General features: G+C 40.3%; 1 protein-coding gene across 1 annotated transcript in view; it reads left to right on the top strand.

Moving 5' to 3' along the window:
• NPNT (nephronectin) overlaps positions 1-19,122 on the top strand; it is a gene marked incomplete at its 5' end in the record, with an annotated part of 51,641 nt that overhangs the window by 18,315 nt on the left and 14,204 nt on the right. The window contains 6 exons of the mRNA XM_009573102.1: positions 6,089-6,208; positions 7,024-7,143; positions 12,289-12,423; positions 13,646-13,768; positions 15,553-15,762; positions 15,874-16,059. Of these exons, the coding sequence (XP_009571397.1) occupies positions 6,089-6,208; positions 7,024-7,143; positions 12,289-12,423; positions 13,646-13,768; positions 15,553-15,762; positions 15,874-16,059 (894 nt within the window). The remainder of the gene's footprint in view (positions 1-6,088; positions 6,209-7,023; positions 7,144-12,288; positions 12,424-13,645; positions 13,769-15,552; positions 15,763-15,873; positions 16,060-19,122) is intronic.

Here is a 19,122-nt window from a genome sequence, read left to right as displayed (position 1 = left end):
GCTGTGGCAATCTAGACCTCACTTTAGGTCACTCGGAAGTTAGGATTAGCTGATACTTCATTTATTACGTTGCTATCATCAGCAATTAAATTTCAGTGACTTTGCACAAGAGCTAACCATGTGCTCTCCCCACAGCATTCAAACCTCCTGAGTGGCTTTAGTGTTTCCCTTCTAGCCTTTTGATCCAGGTTTACAGCTGTAACCAGTTAAGAAAAAAGCTGAGGAACTTTAAAGAAAATACCCTGTGCCAGCTGTCTAATTTTTAGTGATAATAACAGAACTAGTACTTCTTTCAAAATGCGTTCATCAGAAAATTGATACCTGCTCTTCAGTAAGATCTATGTTCACAGACAAATACGAATAGTTGAAAACTTGTGATTTTTGCTAGCAGTCTAAAGCATATGCAGGTTAACTTCGCGTGGCTGGGAAAGGTTGTCTTTATCCAAAGAATGTAAGACTGCTTTTCTGTAACTTACATCCTCTTACCCTGTTTGTTCCAGGAATGTGTTGCAAAGTTCGCTACTTTCTCTTTTTGTAATGGAATTCTTGTCAGCACTTGAGATAGAGGTTGTTTTTTTTTTTTGTTTTTTTTTTTTTTTTTTTTTTTTTTTTTCTGTTAAATGGGGAAGTAATGCATATTACGAAGATCTGGTAATTTCATTTTTATTATGCCCTCTTCCCATCCTGTGAAGATGAGCAGCTATATACAAGTCTACCTGGTCAGAGCAGTGAAGCACTTCTATTCCACCCCCTGGATCATCATGCAAGAAATATAGCATCAAGGGGTGAGATGGTTCTGTATTTCAGGTGGCGTGCTCCTTCTACCTGCACGGCTTGAAACAGTAATACAATTTCGTGCAAAGAGTTTGGAGGCTGGTAGACTGATGGCTGTGATGCAGAAGCTGAACCTGCAGTGTCATTAACATGCAGAGCAAATAACTGATTGTATTTCCTTGATGCTGTGTGCCTGTATTCTGAAAGGTCTTGACTCTCCACCATGCTCATGGTTGTAGCTTGCTTTTAATTCTTTCCTCTGCTCTTTTTTCAGGGCCTGCACTTTTTATTTGTTTCTGAGTTCCTTTGAAAAGTGAGAGCGATGGAAATTTTTTATCAGGTTAGATAAAGACAAAACTGTGGTTTACATAAAGCTGGAAGTTGAAGAAAAATGAAGCTTAACTTCTGCATTTGGCAGCTGTTGATTAATCAGACTAAGTAATGTGAACAAAACTCTCTTAGGGCGATACAAATCTCATAAGTTTGACACGTAGTGTGATGACAGTTGCTGGAAATAAAAACTGATGTACTGTTTATAGTATGGTGATAACAGTTTAATTTTTTACTTGTTTTCTGGTCCCTGGTTTTCTGTTTTCAGTCTGAGTAAATTTGGTGTTGAATATTTGACCTCTGTGTTGCCTGATCCAAGTTAGCTAATAGGCAGAAAAAGGCAGAAAAGGTCTGAGTGCTGGAGTCTTCTGCAGAAGCTAATTAAAGAAAATAGCAGTGTGTTGCATCTTCCTAGGAATAAGTGCCTCATTGTTAAGTGTGCACTGAAGTTGGTCGTTATCCGATCATGTGTGGTGCCACACAGTAGTCAAAGAAGTCACGTCCGGATTGGCCAGCATAGCACTCTTGTCCTTTCCTTGCATTCACATTTTTCATTTCATTTCTTTAAAAATAAAATACTTGTGCTCAGCAGCCTGTGCTTATGTTATAGAACTGCTTTCCATAGTGCCCAATACTGTCAGTCTGCTTTTATGTACAGTACTGTCGTATGTTATTTTGAAATTAAGAATGCAGGTTTTGCATTGACTGTACAATTGCAGGGAATTTAAATGGCTGAACAATGAAATTCTCAAGTGCAGCACAGTGAGTGGACATTCCTGCAAAGAAATTAAAGGGATTTGTTAAACTTTTTAATAGTGTTGGGCTTCACCCTTTGAGTTTATACATGTTAGCTTTCAATTTTTTTAGAGGAAACTTCTGCTGTTTTCTTATTTCCTCTTTTGATGCATAGACATTTATACTGAGATGTCTTTATAGATGTTGCTTGAAATACACAACTGATAGGCAACCAGCATTTGTTCAAGAGGTACATTGCTACGGCTGATTTTTTTGACTGCTATCAGTAGCCTGAACCTGTTCTTGAAAAAATAGACTTTGCTTAAGGAACAAGAAACACACAAACATATAAAGTATATAAATAGCAGGAACGTTTCAGCGGTCCCCCAGTCCATGTGCAGTACATCCGGACTCTTCTTAGGGAAGCACGCTGTTACAGATTATGGGTGCATGGAGGTGGATCAAGAGAGCTGTCAGCATATTCATAAAGGTCTTTATGTAGAACCAGTAGGACCTGCCAGTAATCGTACAATGTGCCTCCTAGGAAACTGAGTAGTGCTTGTCATGCAGTTTCCAAGTATGTGCCTGACTTCACTGGTAAAAAGGAAGAAAAGTTGCATTTTGGGGAAAATAAGATGGGCTGAGCAGTATGCTCTAACACACATAATGTGTTTGCAGGCTGGCTTCTCTTTTAAGCAGCCACAGCACTGCCAGTAGTTATTTTCCTAAGCATTAGCATTCATTCTGACGCCGTCAGGTTAAAAACATCATTCTCTCAATAGCTAATTTCAAAGGCAAAAGTGAAAACCCGTGACACATGAGGTTTAGGTTTAAGTGGAGTTGTGCTAACAGCCTATTTCTGCTGCCTTGTGACCTTAAATTTCTGCTACGTCAGCCAAGGTTAAAAAATTTGAACTTTTTCAAGGCACAGGCATTTTACTTTCAGCGTGTTTTTTAAGATGTGAATCAAAAGCTGTTGTTGACAGGATTTATTCACAGGCAGAAACAGAATGAAATGAAGACAATAGAAATAAATTAGTCAAAATTCCACAAACGAAAAGTGTGTGATGTGATATGCTAATACAGTTGATTGCACCTACTTTTTAAGATCAGGTTATTCTCAGAGTATGTTACTAATAGCTGTCTATTTGTCAATAGCAGAGCTTTCATTTCTGTACTAAGAATATTTTGTACCAAATGGTGGTGTAGTATTCAAAGTCCTATAGAAAGATCCAATTATTTAAGGCTTATAATGTAATCTATACTTTATGCAAGATGGTAAACTGAGAACAGTCATAAATTCTTACCGTTTTCAACTTTGGATCTGTGGTTGTAATCCTGGAAATAAATGCGAGACAGTTCTTAAGGGTAAAGTTTTCAGGAGTATCTGAACTTAGGAGCTGAAGTGCAGTGGGATGTAAGCACTAGAAGTTAACACAGACATCGGTAAAATCCTGCTGTCAGCTTAATTTCAGCATTACCTTTCCGCATTCTGTCCCTACTTCTAGTTAAGTATTTTATACTTTGCTCTGTTATGCGTTTATTTTGTAAAGTGAAGCTTTTTGTACAGAAGAGGAAGAATACAGATATTTTAGACTTAAAGAACTTTTCTTTCTCTTCCTTCAAAATGATTGTTGTCTGTGAATCTCAGAATAGTCAATAGTGTGGGCTCTGTGAGGATACTTTTACGAATTGAAGTCAAATGCAAACAGAGTTTTTTAATTTAACAATAACTTTTTTAACAGACATGTTGCATGTGCAATAAATATGTTAATGCAGCTATAATGTCTGTGAGGAGCTGCCTAATTGTAGTAAGTTTTACAGGAGAAAGAAAAAAGCAGCTTTTTATGCTGCCCAGAGAAGTTTGCCTCGCAAAATGCGAGCTTTCACCTGTTTATTATTGAGCATTTTTATGTAAAGTTTTTTTTACAGGAAGATTTTCACCATGAAAACTTGCCCTTCCCCTCTAACATAGTAATCTGCTGCTTTTCCATTTGACCTTTGCACGTACTCTATCAATAGTCACAACTCTTAGCTGAAGATCCTGCTTTCACAGTAGAAAATGTACATCTCTTCTACAGCTGTTTCTCTCAAACCCAGCAGGTAGACTCTTGTGATTGTGGTATTGGTGCCTGCTGGGAGAAGTATGTTCTCCTAGCAGCTCCAGAAATGTTTTCAAACTCCCAAAGAGTGAGAGTTGAAAAGGGATGCTCTTTCTGCAACGCATGATCCGCAGGAAGACTGCGGAGATGGTCATCACTCCTTGTTTGTCAGGCACAGGTCCAGCCCTTATTTTGGCAACTTCTCCTCACTGAAGTACTGCCTACACTCACTTGGTCTTCCTTATCAGTCTAGGAACAAACGTTTCCTTTCAGGCTTACTAGAAACATCTTGTTCACCCTTCTGCAGGAAGAAAGAGAAAATTGTGTCCCTTGCCACTACCCTCTTGCAGCAGAGGTGAGCAGGAAATGTTCTTATCCCTAAACCTGCTGCTCTTCCCGAGGCCTTGGAATATGAAGGTCATATCCATCAGTTAGGGGAAGGGCTGTGGGGAGGGGCAAATACCTTTCTGCATGACGCTTGCTCTTCCTTGACTCCATGAAGATGAAAACAAAGTAGGTCAGTAGATAATAAATGCTATGATACACATAAACACTGTTAGGAGCTCTCAGGAACAGCAGTGACATAACAGAGTGCTCATTACAGGCACTGGCAAAATCCTTGTGGCTGATTTTGGATCGCATCTGTGACTTGTAGTCTGATACGTTTATTTTTCTCATGATTGCTCTGCGTTTTATTAGTCATAATGAAAGGGAAAACACTTCTCAATTTTAGAATGCCATTTAAAAACACTTTGGCCTGAAAAAAATAAGATGAAGAATGTTGCCCTCCAAAACTAAGTGATTGCAATGTTTCAAGATTAATTTGAAATCCAAATACTAGGAATTTGAAGAATTCCAAGTGTAGCTGTTAGAAGCAATGTTTTCTCTGACTTCATCTCCACAGTGAACATAACTTTCTCTCACTCCATTTACAACATAGAACTTGTTAAGGTTGCTACTTGTAGTCCATAAAGCAATCAATAAATCACTGACTTCATTCTAACTACAGGTATATTTGTCTTTCTGTTTTAACATCTTAACTCTAAGCCTTCACATCTACTCCATAGAAAGCATGTGTTGCTTTCTCAGCTGGCATTTTATAAAGCGGCTACTGTGTTTGTGCGTCTACCACATGGTAGGAGCGCCGAGGCTTACTTTTCTGCTACATGCGTTAGGGTCTGACACTTGATGAGAAAGTGCTTCATAGTGGAGATGTCTCTTTGAAAAGTTCTTGGAAATAACAGTGACTCTCTTACTGTAACAGACCTCTAGACGGCATTGTGCTATAGAGATGAGAGTCGGAAACTCAGTTGTTTAAGTAATTTCTGGCTGGATTTGTGAATAGATTTATTATTTTCACCTTTGTTGTCATCTGTACTCATCAGTACACAAATAACTAAGTAACAAATTACTCTGGTTTACCTAGGTAAAACCAACACATATTCTTGGAAGAGAATTCTGAAGGAAATCCTCACTCAATCTTTACTTCTTGTTAGAAGCCCTGTGTACTAATATGAAAATTGTAGGCTGAATCTTTTCAGTTTAAGTCATGAATTCTGTATTAAATTGTAAATCTTCATGGATAGTCCTTGACAAATATCACTGATACTTTTTTTTTTCCTTCAGTATTTTCTAGATGGTAAACAGTACATTTTCTCTGTGAGATTGTTTAAAGTAGGTTAGCATCAGCTTTCCTACCTTCCTCTGCGACTAATTTTGAAGCATGATAGTGAATCACTGAATCACTATCAGAATCACTGGTAGTGATTGCAGCAGTGATAATTGCTTTCTCCCTCCTCCAGAGTTCTGTCTGGTCCTGGACATGGCATCAATGTGAATAGTGGCAAGATGTGGGCAGCCTGAGCTTGTGCGTTCCCTCTTGAAACTTCTGTTGGTTCTTAATCTAATGCTAATACTGTCATTTCTGAAAGGATATCTGTGAAAGAGAAGAAAATCTGCCACTGGGCAGGAGGGGTGAACAGTGCTTCATGCAGGATGTTCTGGATGCTTGCTATCAGCTGGACTGCATATAAAAAGCTAATTGCCATATTTTTCCTTCTTTCTCCAAGAATTTGAACGAGTAGTTTTTTCACACATACTTTGTATGTTTTCTTTTCCCACCCCCTTCCTTGTACCCCTCATTTCAGATCTAAATGAGTGTGGTCTAAAGCCGCGGCCATGCAAACACCGGTGTATGAATACCTACGGCAGCTACAAGTGCTACTGTCTGAACGGCTACATGCTTATGCCAGATGGAACATGCTCGAGTACGGCAAGGCTTGTTGCTTTCTTTTTTCAAACTCCTCAAGATCCCTGCTTGGGTTTCCCTGGGAAACTTGTATGAAATGAAGATAAGTCCCAAAGTAAAAGATTAATGGTGCTGGAAATTAGGCAGTTGCACAAGATGAGCTTCTTTTTTCTAATGAAATTAGGCTGAACAAGAGCAAATATTTTGATTTTATTAATTTTATTACAAGTTTCCCCAGAAGCATTCTTCAGTGGTGTAAATCACCGTTAAGTGGCCTTCAAGGACAAGTGCTTGCAGTTTTCATTGCAGCAAGACACCTGCAGTTCTGCTGTATTATGTCTGTATGAATGTAAAATTGTTAAAGCTGCAGATGTTTGTTGTTTAACTGGTATTAAATTGTACTGTCATCTCTCTGGAGATCAGGTTCCTAGTTGCTCTTATAAAAGTGGGTATTTTGAGTGTCTGGACAGAGAGAAGGGGAGAGAAATTACCTTTAATTAGAGATGCTCCTATTTTAAAATGGCAGTACTGTCCAGGAGGGTGTATGGCACATACTGGGCTTTATGTTCCTCATGGAGGCTGCATTCCATGACACAACTTGCTACAATTGTGGTGGTTTTCTTTCTTTTTTTCTTAGAGATGCAATTTGTGGAAAGAAAAAATTTACTACGTACACATTTGCTCTTTAAAGCCTGAATCGATACCTGTTAAATTTAACAAGCATTTTTCTGCTTCTGTCATAATTATATGACGTCTTAATTCTCCAGAGTTTTCAGTCATTTTCTGGTACTGATCAGAGTCCTTATCTAAATATGTTCAACTATTTTTCCCTAGATGCCCTTTCTTGCTCAATGGCAAACTGTCAGTATGGCTGCGATGTACTGAAAGGGGAAGTACGCTGCCGCTGTCCTTCTCCAGGACTGCAGCTAGGGCCTGATGGCAGGACTTGCATAGGTAGGTGATCAAATGTAGATTTAATTTTTTTCCTCCAAAAGGTTTTTATCCTTAGACTGAACGCAGCTCAAGAGAGTTTATCAGATATATTTAGAATGCATCATACATGCAGTTTAAAGATATTACTAACCAGAATTGGGATAGGCATGTTGCTCGAGTGCTCTCAAGTGGTCTGTGTCAGAGATCGCCAGTGTTTTACTCCAGTCCTGCAAGTTTCATTGACTGCATAAAACCCACACGGGCTGCTTGGCATCCAAACCCTCAGCCCTTACCACTCCTGTTACTGGGTCATTTTAAACTATTGCTAACAGAGACTCCAAAATACCCGCAAGCATAAAAAAAGGAATGGGGAGGTCAGCTCTCCCTCATACCCAACAAGGTGGTGTCTAAGCTCAATGGGTAGAGGGATAATTTGTGCAAATCATTGAGATTATACTGCGACAGGGTGAAGGTCTGTGCATGCTGCCAATATTAATGGGATTGAAGATACTGTCTTTCTTCCATACTGTGAAAACTCTAGGTTAAAGTAAACTCAGGAATTCAGACTGTATAAAAGTGAAATGTTTTGTTCCCACATTCGTGAACATGGAAAAGATGCTTATGGTTAATAAGACTGCATTGTGCCACGCTCTACTATGGTCTGAAGAACAGTGTGACGTGTGATTTCGTTAGTCATTAACTATACAACTCGAGTGGATATGATGCTCCAGTGATTTTGTTATTTATATCCTATGCAGCGCTACAGTTCCGTAACCAGTAACAACACTTGCACTGAAAGAATGTAAGAGAACGTGGATGCCCTAGTCGTCCATTTGGGTATCATGGCTGTCCACAGGGGAGGTGGTTCTCCAAGTGGCTGACCCATGCTGACCAAGAATTTGTTGGCAGAGCAAGGGACAGATTCTAGATCTTCTGATGTGAGGAGCAGGCTCAGCTCTAAGTTGGAGGCTTTCTGAAGTGCCTGATTGGCACGTCTATGTATGCAAAAGAATGGGTAAAACAGGAGAAAAAAACCCACCATTGTCACATGCTGAAGGGATTGAATTGTGATTAATCCCACTGTGGACATTATGGCAGACAGAAATCTTTGGAAGAGACATGCCATGCTATAGTGAGCTGAGTGATTTTAAGTACAAATTCAAGGAAGTTATACCAAGTACAGAAATTTGCTAGAAAAATACTTGCAAGAGTCTCGTAGTGTGTGTTTTTATATTCAGGCAAACTTCATACTTTGACGTAAACAAAGTGCAGTTTTAATGCCGAAGACTAGCACTCAGACGAGTCATATGAAGCACTTTCAGTTCTTCAGTAGTTTTCAAACAAACATTTTTCCCAGAAAGGTGAAGAACTGTGCACCCACATTTCAGTTGGGTGTACATCATTCAGATTGATCTCATAACCTATTTCAAAGCAGCCTTGTACAATACAGAGAAGGTAGTCACAGCAAGAGATGTCTGTCCTTCATGGGTCATAACATGATCGATCTACTCCCCTTTTTTGGTAAGAAGTGATTGTGACATGCGCCCCTTTTGTGTTATTTCTCTATCAAGTTTGAGTTGCCTTCTTGCCATATGTGAATTTGCAAAAACCAGTAAATACCTCCAAGAATTGAAGCTATTTGGGTCCAGGACTGTGCCTTTCCTCACATGTATACAAGCCCATCACTGTTGGGGAGGTTGTCAGCTCTCGTGAGGGTCTGGATATTGCTGCAGTACAAACACAAGTGTAGATGATGGTAAAAAAAAAAAACCTGAAGTGTGCATTGGCTGCAGCTCATGAAATCCTTGTTTGTGGAGAGTTTGAAAGACAGCTGGGAATGTAATGCTTATTTTTAGCACAGGTGGAAATTCCTCTAGGCATTATTCTATTCTTAGTTTAACCCATGCTGATCATTCTCTTGTTAAAACGTTCCTTCCTGATGATCAGTATAGAGCCACCAAACAATTTGGCTGCAAAGGTAAATCATGTAAACTAAATAACAATGAATTGAAAAAGAATTCAGCAAAGTATTCCATGAAAATATGGATTAATTGGCTAATTAATTGATTAATGACTCTTGAATCAATAAATCAATCAGTGTTGCCAGCTTTTTGGATTGGGATTTTCATTTAATGAAAAGAGCAGCATACTCATTTCAGCTTCAGAAGGTCTGAAATTATTTGAGGACTGAAAATAATTATTTTCACTGTAAAATAAATGCTTTCTAGTTGTTTTGGTTTTGTATAGAAACTTGAAAGTATGACCTTGTAAACTTTAAAATCATACTGTTTTTAAATCAATCTCATAGTTGTTTAGTGCTTGGGTTGACAATATGGTCGTACTTACAGCAGGAGAGAAGCAAGACTTTGTAATTCTGCTTCTCTGTTGAACACTGACCATCACACGCACTAGGTGCTGTCTGTATCGTGTGCCTTTGGAGCAGCTCCTTGGCGCTAAGTCTGGGCATGCACCTCCATGGCAGACCAGGCTGAGATCAGAATACAAATCACCCCTTCATGCCCTGGTTTTCGTAGGAAGCAGGCACGAGCCACAGCATGTTGCAGCAGGCAAAGGGAAACAGCCTTACACCATTTGGGGCCAGGTGTGAATTGGCATGGGTCCACGGACCTGAAAGAAGGCGCAGTCACTGTACTGTTTGAGAACTGCAGGAAACTAATCGTAAGCACTTGCATACCTGCTTCCCACCAGTAATAAGCATCCACCCACCTCTCATATTAAATCCAAGCAGTAGACTGTTAATTTTTTCCATTATTTTTGTGTTGGTTTTCAACAGTGTATTGATTAGCAGTTCAGTCCTGTGTCTTTAGCATGTATAACTGCCTAGAAAATTGAACAATACCACTACAGTGCTCTCATCATCTAACATACTTCTTGCCTTATGGGAATTTGCAAAAACATGAATACGTACAGAGGGAAAGGCAGGACAAGCTGCATTAGGTTTTAAAGAACATAAACCATGCCATGATGAAGTATATTCAGTGACTAATCTTTTTCTTACTGAATTGCTTTTTGAAGTTGTGGTTTAAAGATAAAAACAACGGAGAACCCCAACTCACTCATAGTAATCAAGAGTCTGAAATTTGCAGCCTTGAAATAATATTTTAATAAAGGGCAGAAGATTGTGGCTTGTAAATTAAATAACGGTAAGGAAAACTGTAGAATTTATAAAACTTAATAATGTACTCAAATCCTAAAACTTTAATAATAGATTCAAACCAAGAGGCAGATTTACAGGGAGATTCGTATATATATATATATATGGAGAGGTGCCCAGTATTGGCCTTGTTTTCTTTCTGATTCAGGCCTTTACCTCGGCATTGCAGAAGTGCTCCTGACTGAGAGTAACGGAGAGCTGCTGTGTCAGAGCAGCCTGACGGGCCAGGAGTGCAGGAGCTCAGGGGTTGGATCCTTGCTGTCCTCAGTAATTCTTCATGCAGAGTGGGACAGTGCCAGCAGGGGCTACTGGGACAGCCCATCTAGCCAGTAACTCATGGCTTTAGGTCGCTTCTTTGGGCTGTGGGAAACACAGCTTGGAGAGTTTAAAGCTACATCTCCCCTGCCTCAGGTAGCTGCCCTAACTAACCAGCAGTTTTGTGGTAACATTTTACCTGTGCTGTGCAAGAGACTCAGGCTTCTCTCTGCCTTGTTCAGGCCTCTTTCACAAGCAGCAGGGCATCAATCACTTGTCTTTGTTTTGCTCTCTTGACACCTGCAGCTGAAGTGCTCCTTTTGGGAAAAGAATTCCGTGGAGAGCAAAATCTTGCTTTCCTGATAGAGCTGCAGAGCAAAGGCTTGAACTGTGCTCTGTAGATGACCAACAAACGTCAGGAGCGGCAGAGGCAGCCCTGCGTGGCAGGCCTCTACCTCAGTGAAGAATTAGGGTTCAAAAACTCAGCAGGCTTCAGCTCGGTTTCCAAGGGCTACAAAGTGAGTGGTAGCACAAGTAGTTTTTGTGTATCAGCCTGACCTCATCTGAGAGTTTCCCAGACAGGGAAAGCAGTGCTGGGTGAGCATCAGCTGCTCCCTGGGCCTCTGCCTGGCTTGTTAGCGTGAAGAACAGCATCTTCTGGGAGATGAGGGGGATCAGACATTTACTGAGCATCACCCGTGTCTTCCCACTCCTCTGTCCTTGCCTGGACGTCACTTGCTGAAGCACTGCTTCAGGTCCTGCTGGGAGGCCCTGGCAGTGCAAATGGGAACCATCTATCTCAGAACCTCAGGGATATTTTGAGGTCACTTAGGTAACCAGCCTCTCTGCACAAGAGGGGTCAGCTACAGCGGAAGCACTGCAGGGTAAGAGATTGCAAAGAGCAGGTACTCAAAAAGCATTTGGCCTGTGGTAACTAACTGGTAGGAGACCCAGAAATACTGCACCCCTGGCATTAGCTTAAACTCTCTTTGTTTAGAGCAAGTCCTGAACAGATGGAGATTTCCTGATAGGCTCAGTGGGCAGGTCATGGATTAGGGACACCTGAGATTTTAAAAAAACAAACCACTTCCTGCTGCAGGGTGATATACTTTGAATATGCACGTATGACCTGTGCTACAGGAACAGTATTTCAGGCATGTTTCAGAAAAAGAATTACTGGGGTAGTTTTTATTATTATTCCTTGTCTGTAAAACTAGGTGCTGTCTTTATAACCGGGCATGGCTTAGTGGGACAAAAGAAAGTTACACAAATAACAAGAAATTGCTTTTCTTCAGACAAATACCATTACAGTTTTAAGACTGACTGTTCCGAGGCCTTGAAGAAGCTATCATGCATTCTGTGGGGAATTAGAGAACGTCTCCTCTCCAAGGGGAAGGTTACCAGGATGGCAAGAGCATAGAGCAAGCTTTCCAAATTCAGTGGCAATGCTCGTTATGCCACTGCATCTCTTGTCACTTACAGTATTTGTAAAGGCTTCTGGCACAGGAGGCATAAAAGTTTAGGCGTGTGACCAAGAGCTGAACTGAGATGGCACAGCCAGAAGGAAGTGCTCAGGTGTTACTGCTGCCTGACCAGCTTTTAGCCAAAAGGACCTTATCAAAAATACTTTGGCTATTCTTCTTTAGTTTCTCATTATGTGAAACCTGTTTAATTTAAATAGTATAGATTGTATTTTAACTGTCATTAAGAATAATACAGTTCCTTTGTTTCCACAGATATTGATGAATGTGCTACTGGGAGAGTTATCTGTCCACGATTTAGGCACTGCGTCAATACTTTTGGAAGCTACGTTTGCAGGTGTCATAAAGGCTTTGATCTAATGTACATCGGAGGCAAATACCAATGCCATGGTAATAATAACTTATTTCTTATATGCATGTAATAGCACTGCATATTCTAAATTGAAATTAATGGTTTAAAGAGGAATGTTTGCTTATTATGGCTGAAATGTTGAAGCAGGTTGGTTTAGGTTGCACTGTATCTGTATTTTAGGAGAGAGTGGATTATAGAAAAAGACTGTGAAAAAGAAAGCACATATTTGGCCCCCATTCTTGTAACCGGTTCTCCTGTGGAAGCTAGTGGGAGAGCAGAGCTGATGACCCCAGGAATTCCTTTCCAAAGCCTTTGTCCCCACAGATTTCACTGTGCACAAGCAGTTGTAGGTTTGGAGCAGCGTATGAGCTTAGGCTATGTCTGAGCTGTAACGCAGGTGTGCTCTGTTGCATGCCCCAAGATCCAAGATAAGAAAAAGTGGCTAGAGCACACCCTAGCTCCTCCAGCCCAGGCTGCCCAACTTTCCTTCCCCTGAAGACAGGTGGGGAAAAGGCAGGGGTTGGGAAATAACCTGTCTTTGTCTGGACATGAGACTGGAATGCAGCTGGTGTATGCCCTTCAACAAGGATCTTCCTAGGTCCCACTGTCTTAGTTTCCCAGGGACTCAACTGGTTATGATCCTTTTGCTGAAAAAAGGATCACATGGAGATAATAAGGCATTGCTTTATGTTTGTTTAAGTATATTTTTTGGAGAGAAATCTCTATGCAGAGCACTGGAATTTGGAGATTTTTGCTTGCATCACTCACAACAAACATGGAAATGCCATATAAGATGTTTGAAGCAGTTTCTACTTGATGCAGAGACATCCATACAGATGTATAATAGAGGAAGCATTTTATGAAAAAACAACTTAATACTTGTGTGATTAAGAACATGCATATTCCTACACTCAGTTTTTCTTTTCTTATCATGTCACCGTTAAGAAGTGGTTATTACAATTGTGATCTTCATGATCTCAACTGCAATCTACCCACGGCACATAACTGAAGCTGATGCTAAAGTATAAGCTGAGCAATACCAGAGTTGCACAACAGTCCCTTTTACCCTGATGTTTGTATCACCACATTGATTTGTGACTGTCTATCTTTCTTTTCCCACTGGCAATTCAGTTTTATTACATTCTTCAAAATTAATAATATCTTCCTAATGACCATACTACTGTTTGTGTTTTTGCAGGGATAAGCAGAAAGTCAAGTTTCTTAGATGTAAATGATTTTTAATGTAACTTTCTGTTGCAGATATAGATGAATGTTCCCTTGGCCACCATCGGTGTGGTAGTTTTTCACGATGTTACAATACACCAGGATCCTACAAATGCAAGTGTAAAGAAGGGTACAGAGACAATGGAACAAACTGCATACGTATGTAATGCTCCTTTTAAAAAAGGAATTCTGAAAGTAAATGTGTCCCATGTTGTAAATTTTGAGATACAGCACTATCAGTCTCAGTTTCTCTTAACTATTTTTAATACTTAATAAGAGGCCAGGGAATGTAGTCAGAGTTTTCTGAGTCTTAGCATGCCTTGGTAAAAATACCTTTCCCTGAGACATTTTCATAATTAGAAAGAAATTCACCTCTCCCTATTCACAGCTTCATTCTAGAGATTGCTTCAGGATGAGAACAACTGAGTAAGCAGGGTACGTCTGGTCAAACGGTACATATTACTCACACCCTGTTATTATGCACGCTCTACCGCTGGCCCATCACAGCAGCTCACCCCATCTACCCCCCACGGCTTCCCAGATGTGAGCAGAGCTGAGAGGGAGGATTTCTCTGGAAGAATTCCCTGTTGCAGAATTTCCTTCCTCACCTCTCTCTTGGGAGAAGCAGTCATACCCCTTGGTACAGAATAGGCCATTGGAGCTCCCCCACATTTGACATCCCTCAGGACTGTGCAGCTTTATGACATTTGCTGAATCTTTTCAAGGACCTGGTGTTCATACGCGAGTTCTGGTCTTTGGTGACTCACTGATCTCTTTAAAGAGCAGTACCATTGTGACTTGTTTCTTTGGCTGTAGCTGTCATGGTAATGTGATCAGGCTAAGGTGATCTTTCACAACCTGAGTGCTTGCAATTATATGTGGACACACGTCACTTGTGTTACTGGGACATAGTCCTAAGATGCATTTTATATTTTAATATACCATAATATAAAAACCGCAGGGTATTCAAAAGAATAGTAATAAACAGGTGGCCAGAGAGAAAACCTTTTTACTTGCTATCATCAAACAATTCGTTGTTTAACAAACAGTAGTTCTTCATTTTAACTGTGTGTTACACTTGAAACACTTGTACACAAAATATGTGACTGGAGTTCTTATTGGGGCTTTTAAGATCTCCAGTGAGATATAAAAGGCTTATTAACAAATAGAAAATTATAAATAACAAAGCAGATGTTATTGCAGTTCATGTCTGCAGAAACTCCCCTTGTGAAACCAAGTTAAAATCTGTTGTCCTTTCTTTATGAAATATTGGGGGAGATGCTACTGTAGGCACTGTCACTGTGATATAGGTGGTGCTCAGTTCACCTTCTTTTCGTGGAGGCTGAAAAAATGCCATTTACTTAGTTTCCTGGTGTTTAGCAAAGGTAAAGATCTAAATGAAGGCTATTGGCTTAGGTTCAATCTCTGTAAAATGATTAATGCTTATTGACAAGGAGAAAAGTTTAGAAGTGGAGAGGTCTGAAAGATAACTTAAGCCGAAGGTAACTGCCCATCCATGACCAAAATGGTTGTAACATTGGAGTCTTACTAAACTTGCCTCTGCTCCAGAGTACAAACTTGTCCAGTTTAGAGGGCTACTTAACACACATATTCCTGCCATGCTTTTTTACTAACAGTGCTTTTGGGTAAGTTTTACCACCTCTGAAAGAGAGTTGACCCTTGGGAGGAGATGGGGATGGAAGTCTCTTGGCCTTCAGTCATTCTAAATCATCTCTAAACTGCTGTAATGAGAAGTACTATCTAAAGGGATGTGATAATTCAGCAGTGCTGATGCTAAAGTATGTTTCTAATTAGTGAAAACATTCAAAAGAAGACAAATGATTTCAGCAAAGACTCTCCGTGTCATAATGAAATATGTTGTTAGGTTTCTGGAGCGAGAGACTCAGATGTCCATTTTGGTCCCGTTTTGATTCTCTTTGCAGTTATTCCTAGTGTTATGATTGAACCACCTGGTCCATATCATATATTTAAGGGCAACAGCACACTCCCTAAGGGAGGCAGTGATATAACCAATATCATTCCTGATGTTGGAGGCACAAGGCAGCCTCTCAGACCACCATGTGTACTTGCTATTGTTACAGAAAGGCCAGTGACCAGGCCAACGACTCGTCCTACACCTGGGCCAACGACTAGTCTTACACCTGGGCCAACGACTCATCCTACACCCAGGCCAACAACTCAACTGACACCAAAGCCAACCACTAGGTATGTGCCGGTGACAACAAGGCCAGTAACAAAGCCAGTGACGAGGCCTCCGCCTCCACCACCACCTCAACCTACAACGTTAAGACCTACACTACCGCCACAAAGAACTCCAATAATAACTGAAGAGCCTTCACATGTTCCCACTGAAACTACATCTTCCCAAGGAATTACAGATGACAACAGGATCCAGATAGATCCTCAGAAACCCCGAGGAGATGTGTTCAGTAAGTAATTTTACATATCCTTTCATTTATCAGAATTGTAGATGCAGTGAGGTGATAGCATGCACTTTACTGTTTGGTGTTTTTGGAACACTTTATCAGTGAGAACAAAGACATGAAACTGGAAGTGTTCATAAGATAAAGCTGCACAAATAATTGTTTTTATGCCCTAACAAAAATGTGGGGAGGAAGTTCTGGATCAATTCAACCAAAAATTTCAGATTTTCTTCCTGAAATTATTTGTGAGTATATCATCTTGTGTAAGTGCTTAACCTAATTACGCTTTCAGACGAAAGTTTTGGAGAACGAAAGACATTTTATTGAAAAACATTGAAATGCAACATAACTCATAAATAGTTAATGGATTCAAATTCAGGGAGTTGAGAGTCACTCTTAGACAGCATATTTCCTTAGCTTTAAGAATGGTAAGAAATGGGACCATAGCTGATTACCTAAAGACTCTGTTATGTCACCTTATAGTACGAGTTCAAATAGTCTTGGATGTTAATGACTAAGCAATGGGAAAATTGCATAAAAATAACGTAGAGGCTAATTTTATGGACTGCATCTATGAAAATGGATACATGAAAAGCTGAAGATAGTAAAGATTCTCATAGCATGAACATTGGTCATTTTAAGAGCTGCTCTGAAATCTACAGCACCATTTCTATGCCAGCTTTAGTGCATACCACAGAAGACATTACTGGCACATGCAGAGTTTCATATATCTGCCAAGAAATACTCAACACCCGATTTCATCTTTAGTTCTGCTGCTAATTTTAGAGATGGGAGGGTGTGCTGGATAAGCCCTTCTACTTCAGCTTGATCAACAAGAAAGCTGCTGAAGCAATGTAGTAGGAGGAAAAGTTTGCTGTCTCAGAGCAGGTGTACAAGCAACGTGGGAGTTTTATTCCGGTTGCTTTAGCATCTGTGTGGTAACTTCTTGGGCTGTGTTCTCTTAGGTCATTACACAGTGAAATATTTTGTTCCTTGTAAAAAATGGTTTGTTTTCCCTGTTGACATTTTATCTGTTGTAGACAGTTTGATAAATTTAAAATGGAGACAAAAGCTGACTTAGAATTTGGGAAGATAAATCCTGGTACTACTCAGAGGAATGAGCTTTTGGCTTTTTCAAGGCTGTTTTTTAAACAATCTATATTCAGTTAAAATATAAAAACATTTTTATGTAAAACTCTAAAAAGAAATACAGTAAAGACTCCCAAAACTTAATATAATGGGAACCAATAGTTAAAAATACAGAATTCTCTAGAAATTATTCTAGACTCTAGCATTGCGCTTCCCAGGCTGTCTCGTGTTGCAAGTGTTCTCTGGAACTCTAAAGCAGAGGGATAGTTTTCAGCTATTTTCATGAAGTCATAACAATCATCTGTATAAAGCTTATTATTTACAATTAGTCTTTCTGCATTGTCCCTAGAGGCTCAATTTTGAAGCTAATGCTTTCAATACGTATGCTTCAGATACAGGGGTTTGGAAAGTAGGAAAGTAAAAGTGTTTAAGTTTGTTTTCTGACTGTAAGCTTACATTGTGGTACATACAACAAACACAGGAAAAGTTGATCTCTGCTAAGTGTTTATCAACTATTTGGGTCAGCTGCCACCCTTTGAGGTTTGTGATATACATACATAGCTTCAAAGGCTTCAGTGCACAATACAGGATATCAGCAGGTCAAGCACCAGCAACTGTTCTGGCTTCAGTAGGTAATACAGGGACAGATAGCTTGTCAGATCAAGTCAATAGATGTGTGTCTTTAATCCCATGTTATTTCTTCTTCTATGCCCTGCTGAAGATATACTTGATATACATATGTGTGTGATATGACGGTGTTACTGAAGGCAGACACTCCACCTGTGCTCTAGATGGCAGGAATTTGCATAGTGCTAGTAGCGTAATCCGTAACGAAGCTGGTATCATCACTTTTGTTTCTGTCTGTCTTTCATGACTACTTTGAAAGTATCATCCAGGTAGTAGTCACTGATGTCTCCTTCCACCTTCTCTCTGTCCAGAGGCATTTATTTAGTGAGTGCACCACAGCATTTGTTTAGGATTTGAAAACTACAGTTGGGTGCAAAACAGTTCTGTTCCAGAAGAATGTGCTACCTTGTCAAGGAAAGCATTGCTTGTAGAGTAAGGTGTTACTTTACCTATTGAATCCTGTTACTGTAGGAGTTTGTGGGGAAGGGAAGAAGTTACATTTCGTCATGTGGGACATCTAGAAAAGCAGATAGAAGAGTTATGGCAACATACATTACTATAATGGGATGTGCAGGGCATGACTCAGCTTGTCCTCGCCTGCTCTGAGACCTGCACTTCTGAGGATAATACAGAGATACTTAATGATCCCCAAATGTCGTCACACCAGGGGTGAGCAACACGGGAGCGTTACTGCCAGGTGCTGAGTTCCTGGGCTGGAGAACTGGCTGTTTGTGTGCTCTTGGCCAGTGGCAAATGCAAGATAAAGTGCTTTAGCTCAAATGCCTTTTATGTTAGCTTACAGATGGCATTTGCCGGATGGGTTAAGCTTCAGGTTCCTGCTGGCGTGCTGCAGGCCAGCCCTGCCCCTGCTGCAGGCCCATGGGAGAGCAGTGCCTGTCTCTGTAAGGCAGCAGCTGCTCTGTGTGAGGCACCGCCAGCTCAGGACGGCAGCGCTTCCACCAAGCATAAGCCAGGGCCTCTCAAAAAGCATTCCTCACAGCCAAACACAATGTTAACAACCACGATGTTAGTCAATACAGAATTTTCAACTGAAATAACTAGTAACATTTAGCTAACCTCTGACGTGCTCCTTATCTGCCTTGTGGATATGCCAACCCTGCCCCCCACCTCCAAAAACATTTGTGGATTTTTCACTTGCCTCTGTATTTCCTCAGGGAAGGGGCTTTTTCGGTTAATTCCTTCAGCTTCTTTAAAACTGTTGCTGTTCTAATCTAACCTACATCAGACATCTTTGCAGTATTCCTGGATTGTGGATGTGAGCTAATTTTGTTTGGCTTATACTGAGCCTCTTCAGGTTTATTCCCCACATCATCTGCTTCTCCAGCTGAGGCA

Source organism: Fulmarus glacialis, unplaced genomic scaffold, assembly GCF_000690835.1.
Source record: "Fulmarus glacialis isolate BGI_N327 unplaced genomic scaffold, ASM69083v1 scaffold32812, whole genome shotgun sequence".
Taxonomy (NCBI): Eukaryota; Metazoa; Chordata; class Aves; order Procellariiformes; family Procellariidae; genus Fulmarus; species Fulmarus glacialis.
Note: the sequence above shows the minus strand (reverse complement) of the source record. Positions and strands in the feature narration are given on the sequence as shown.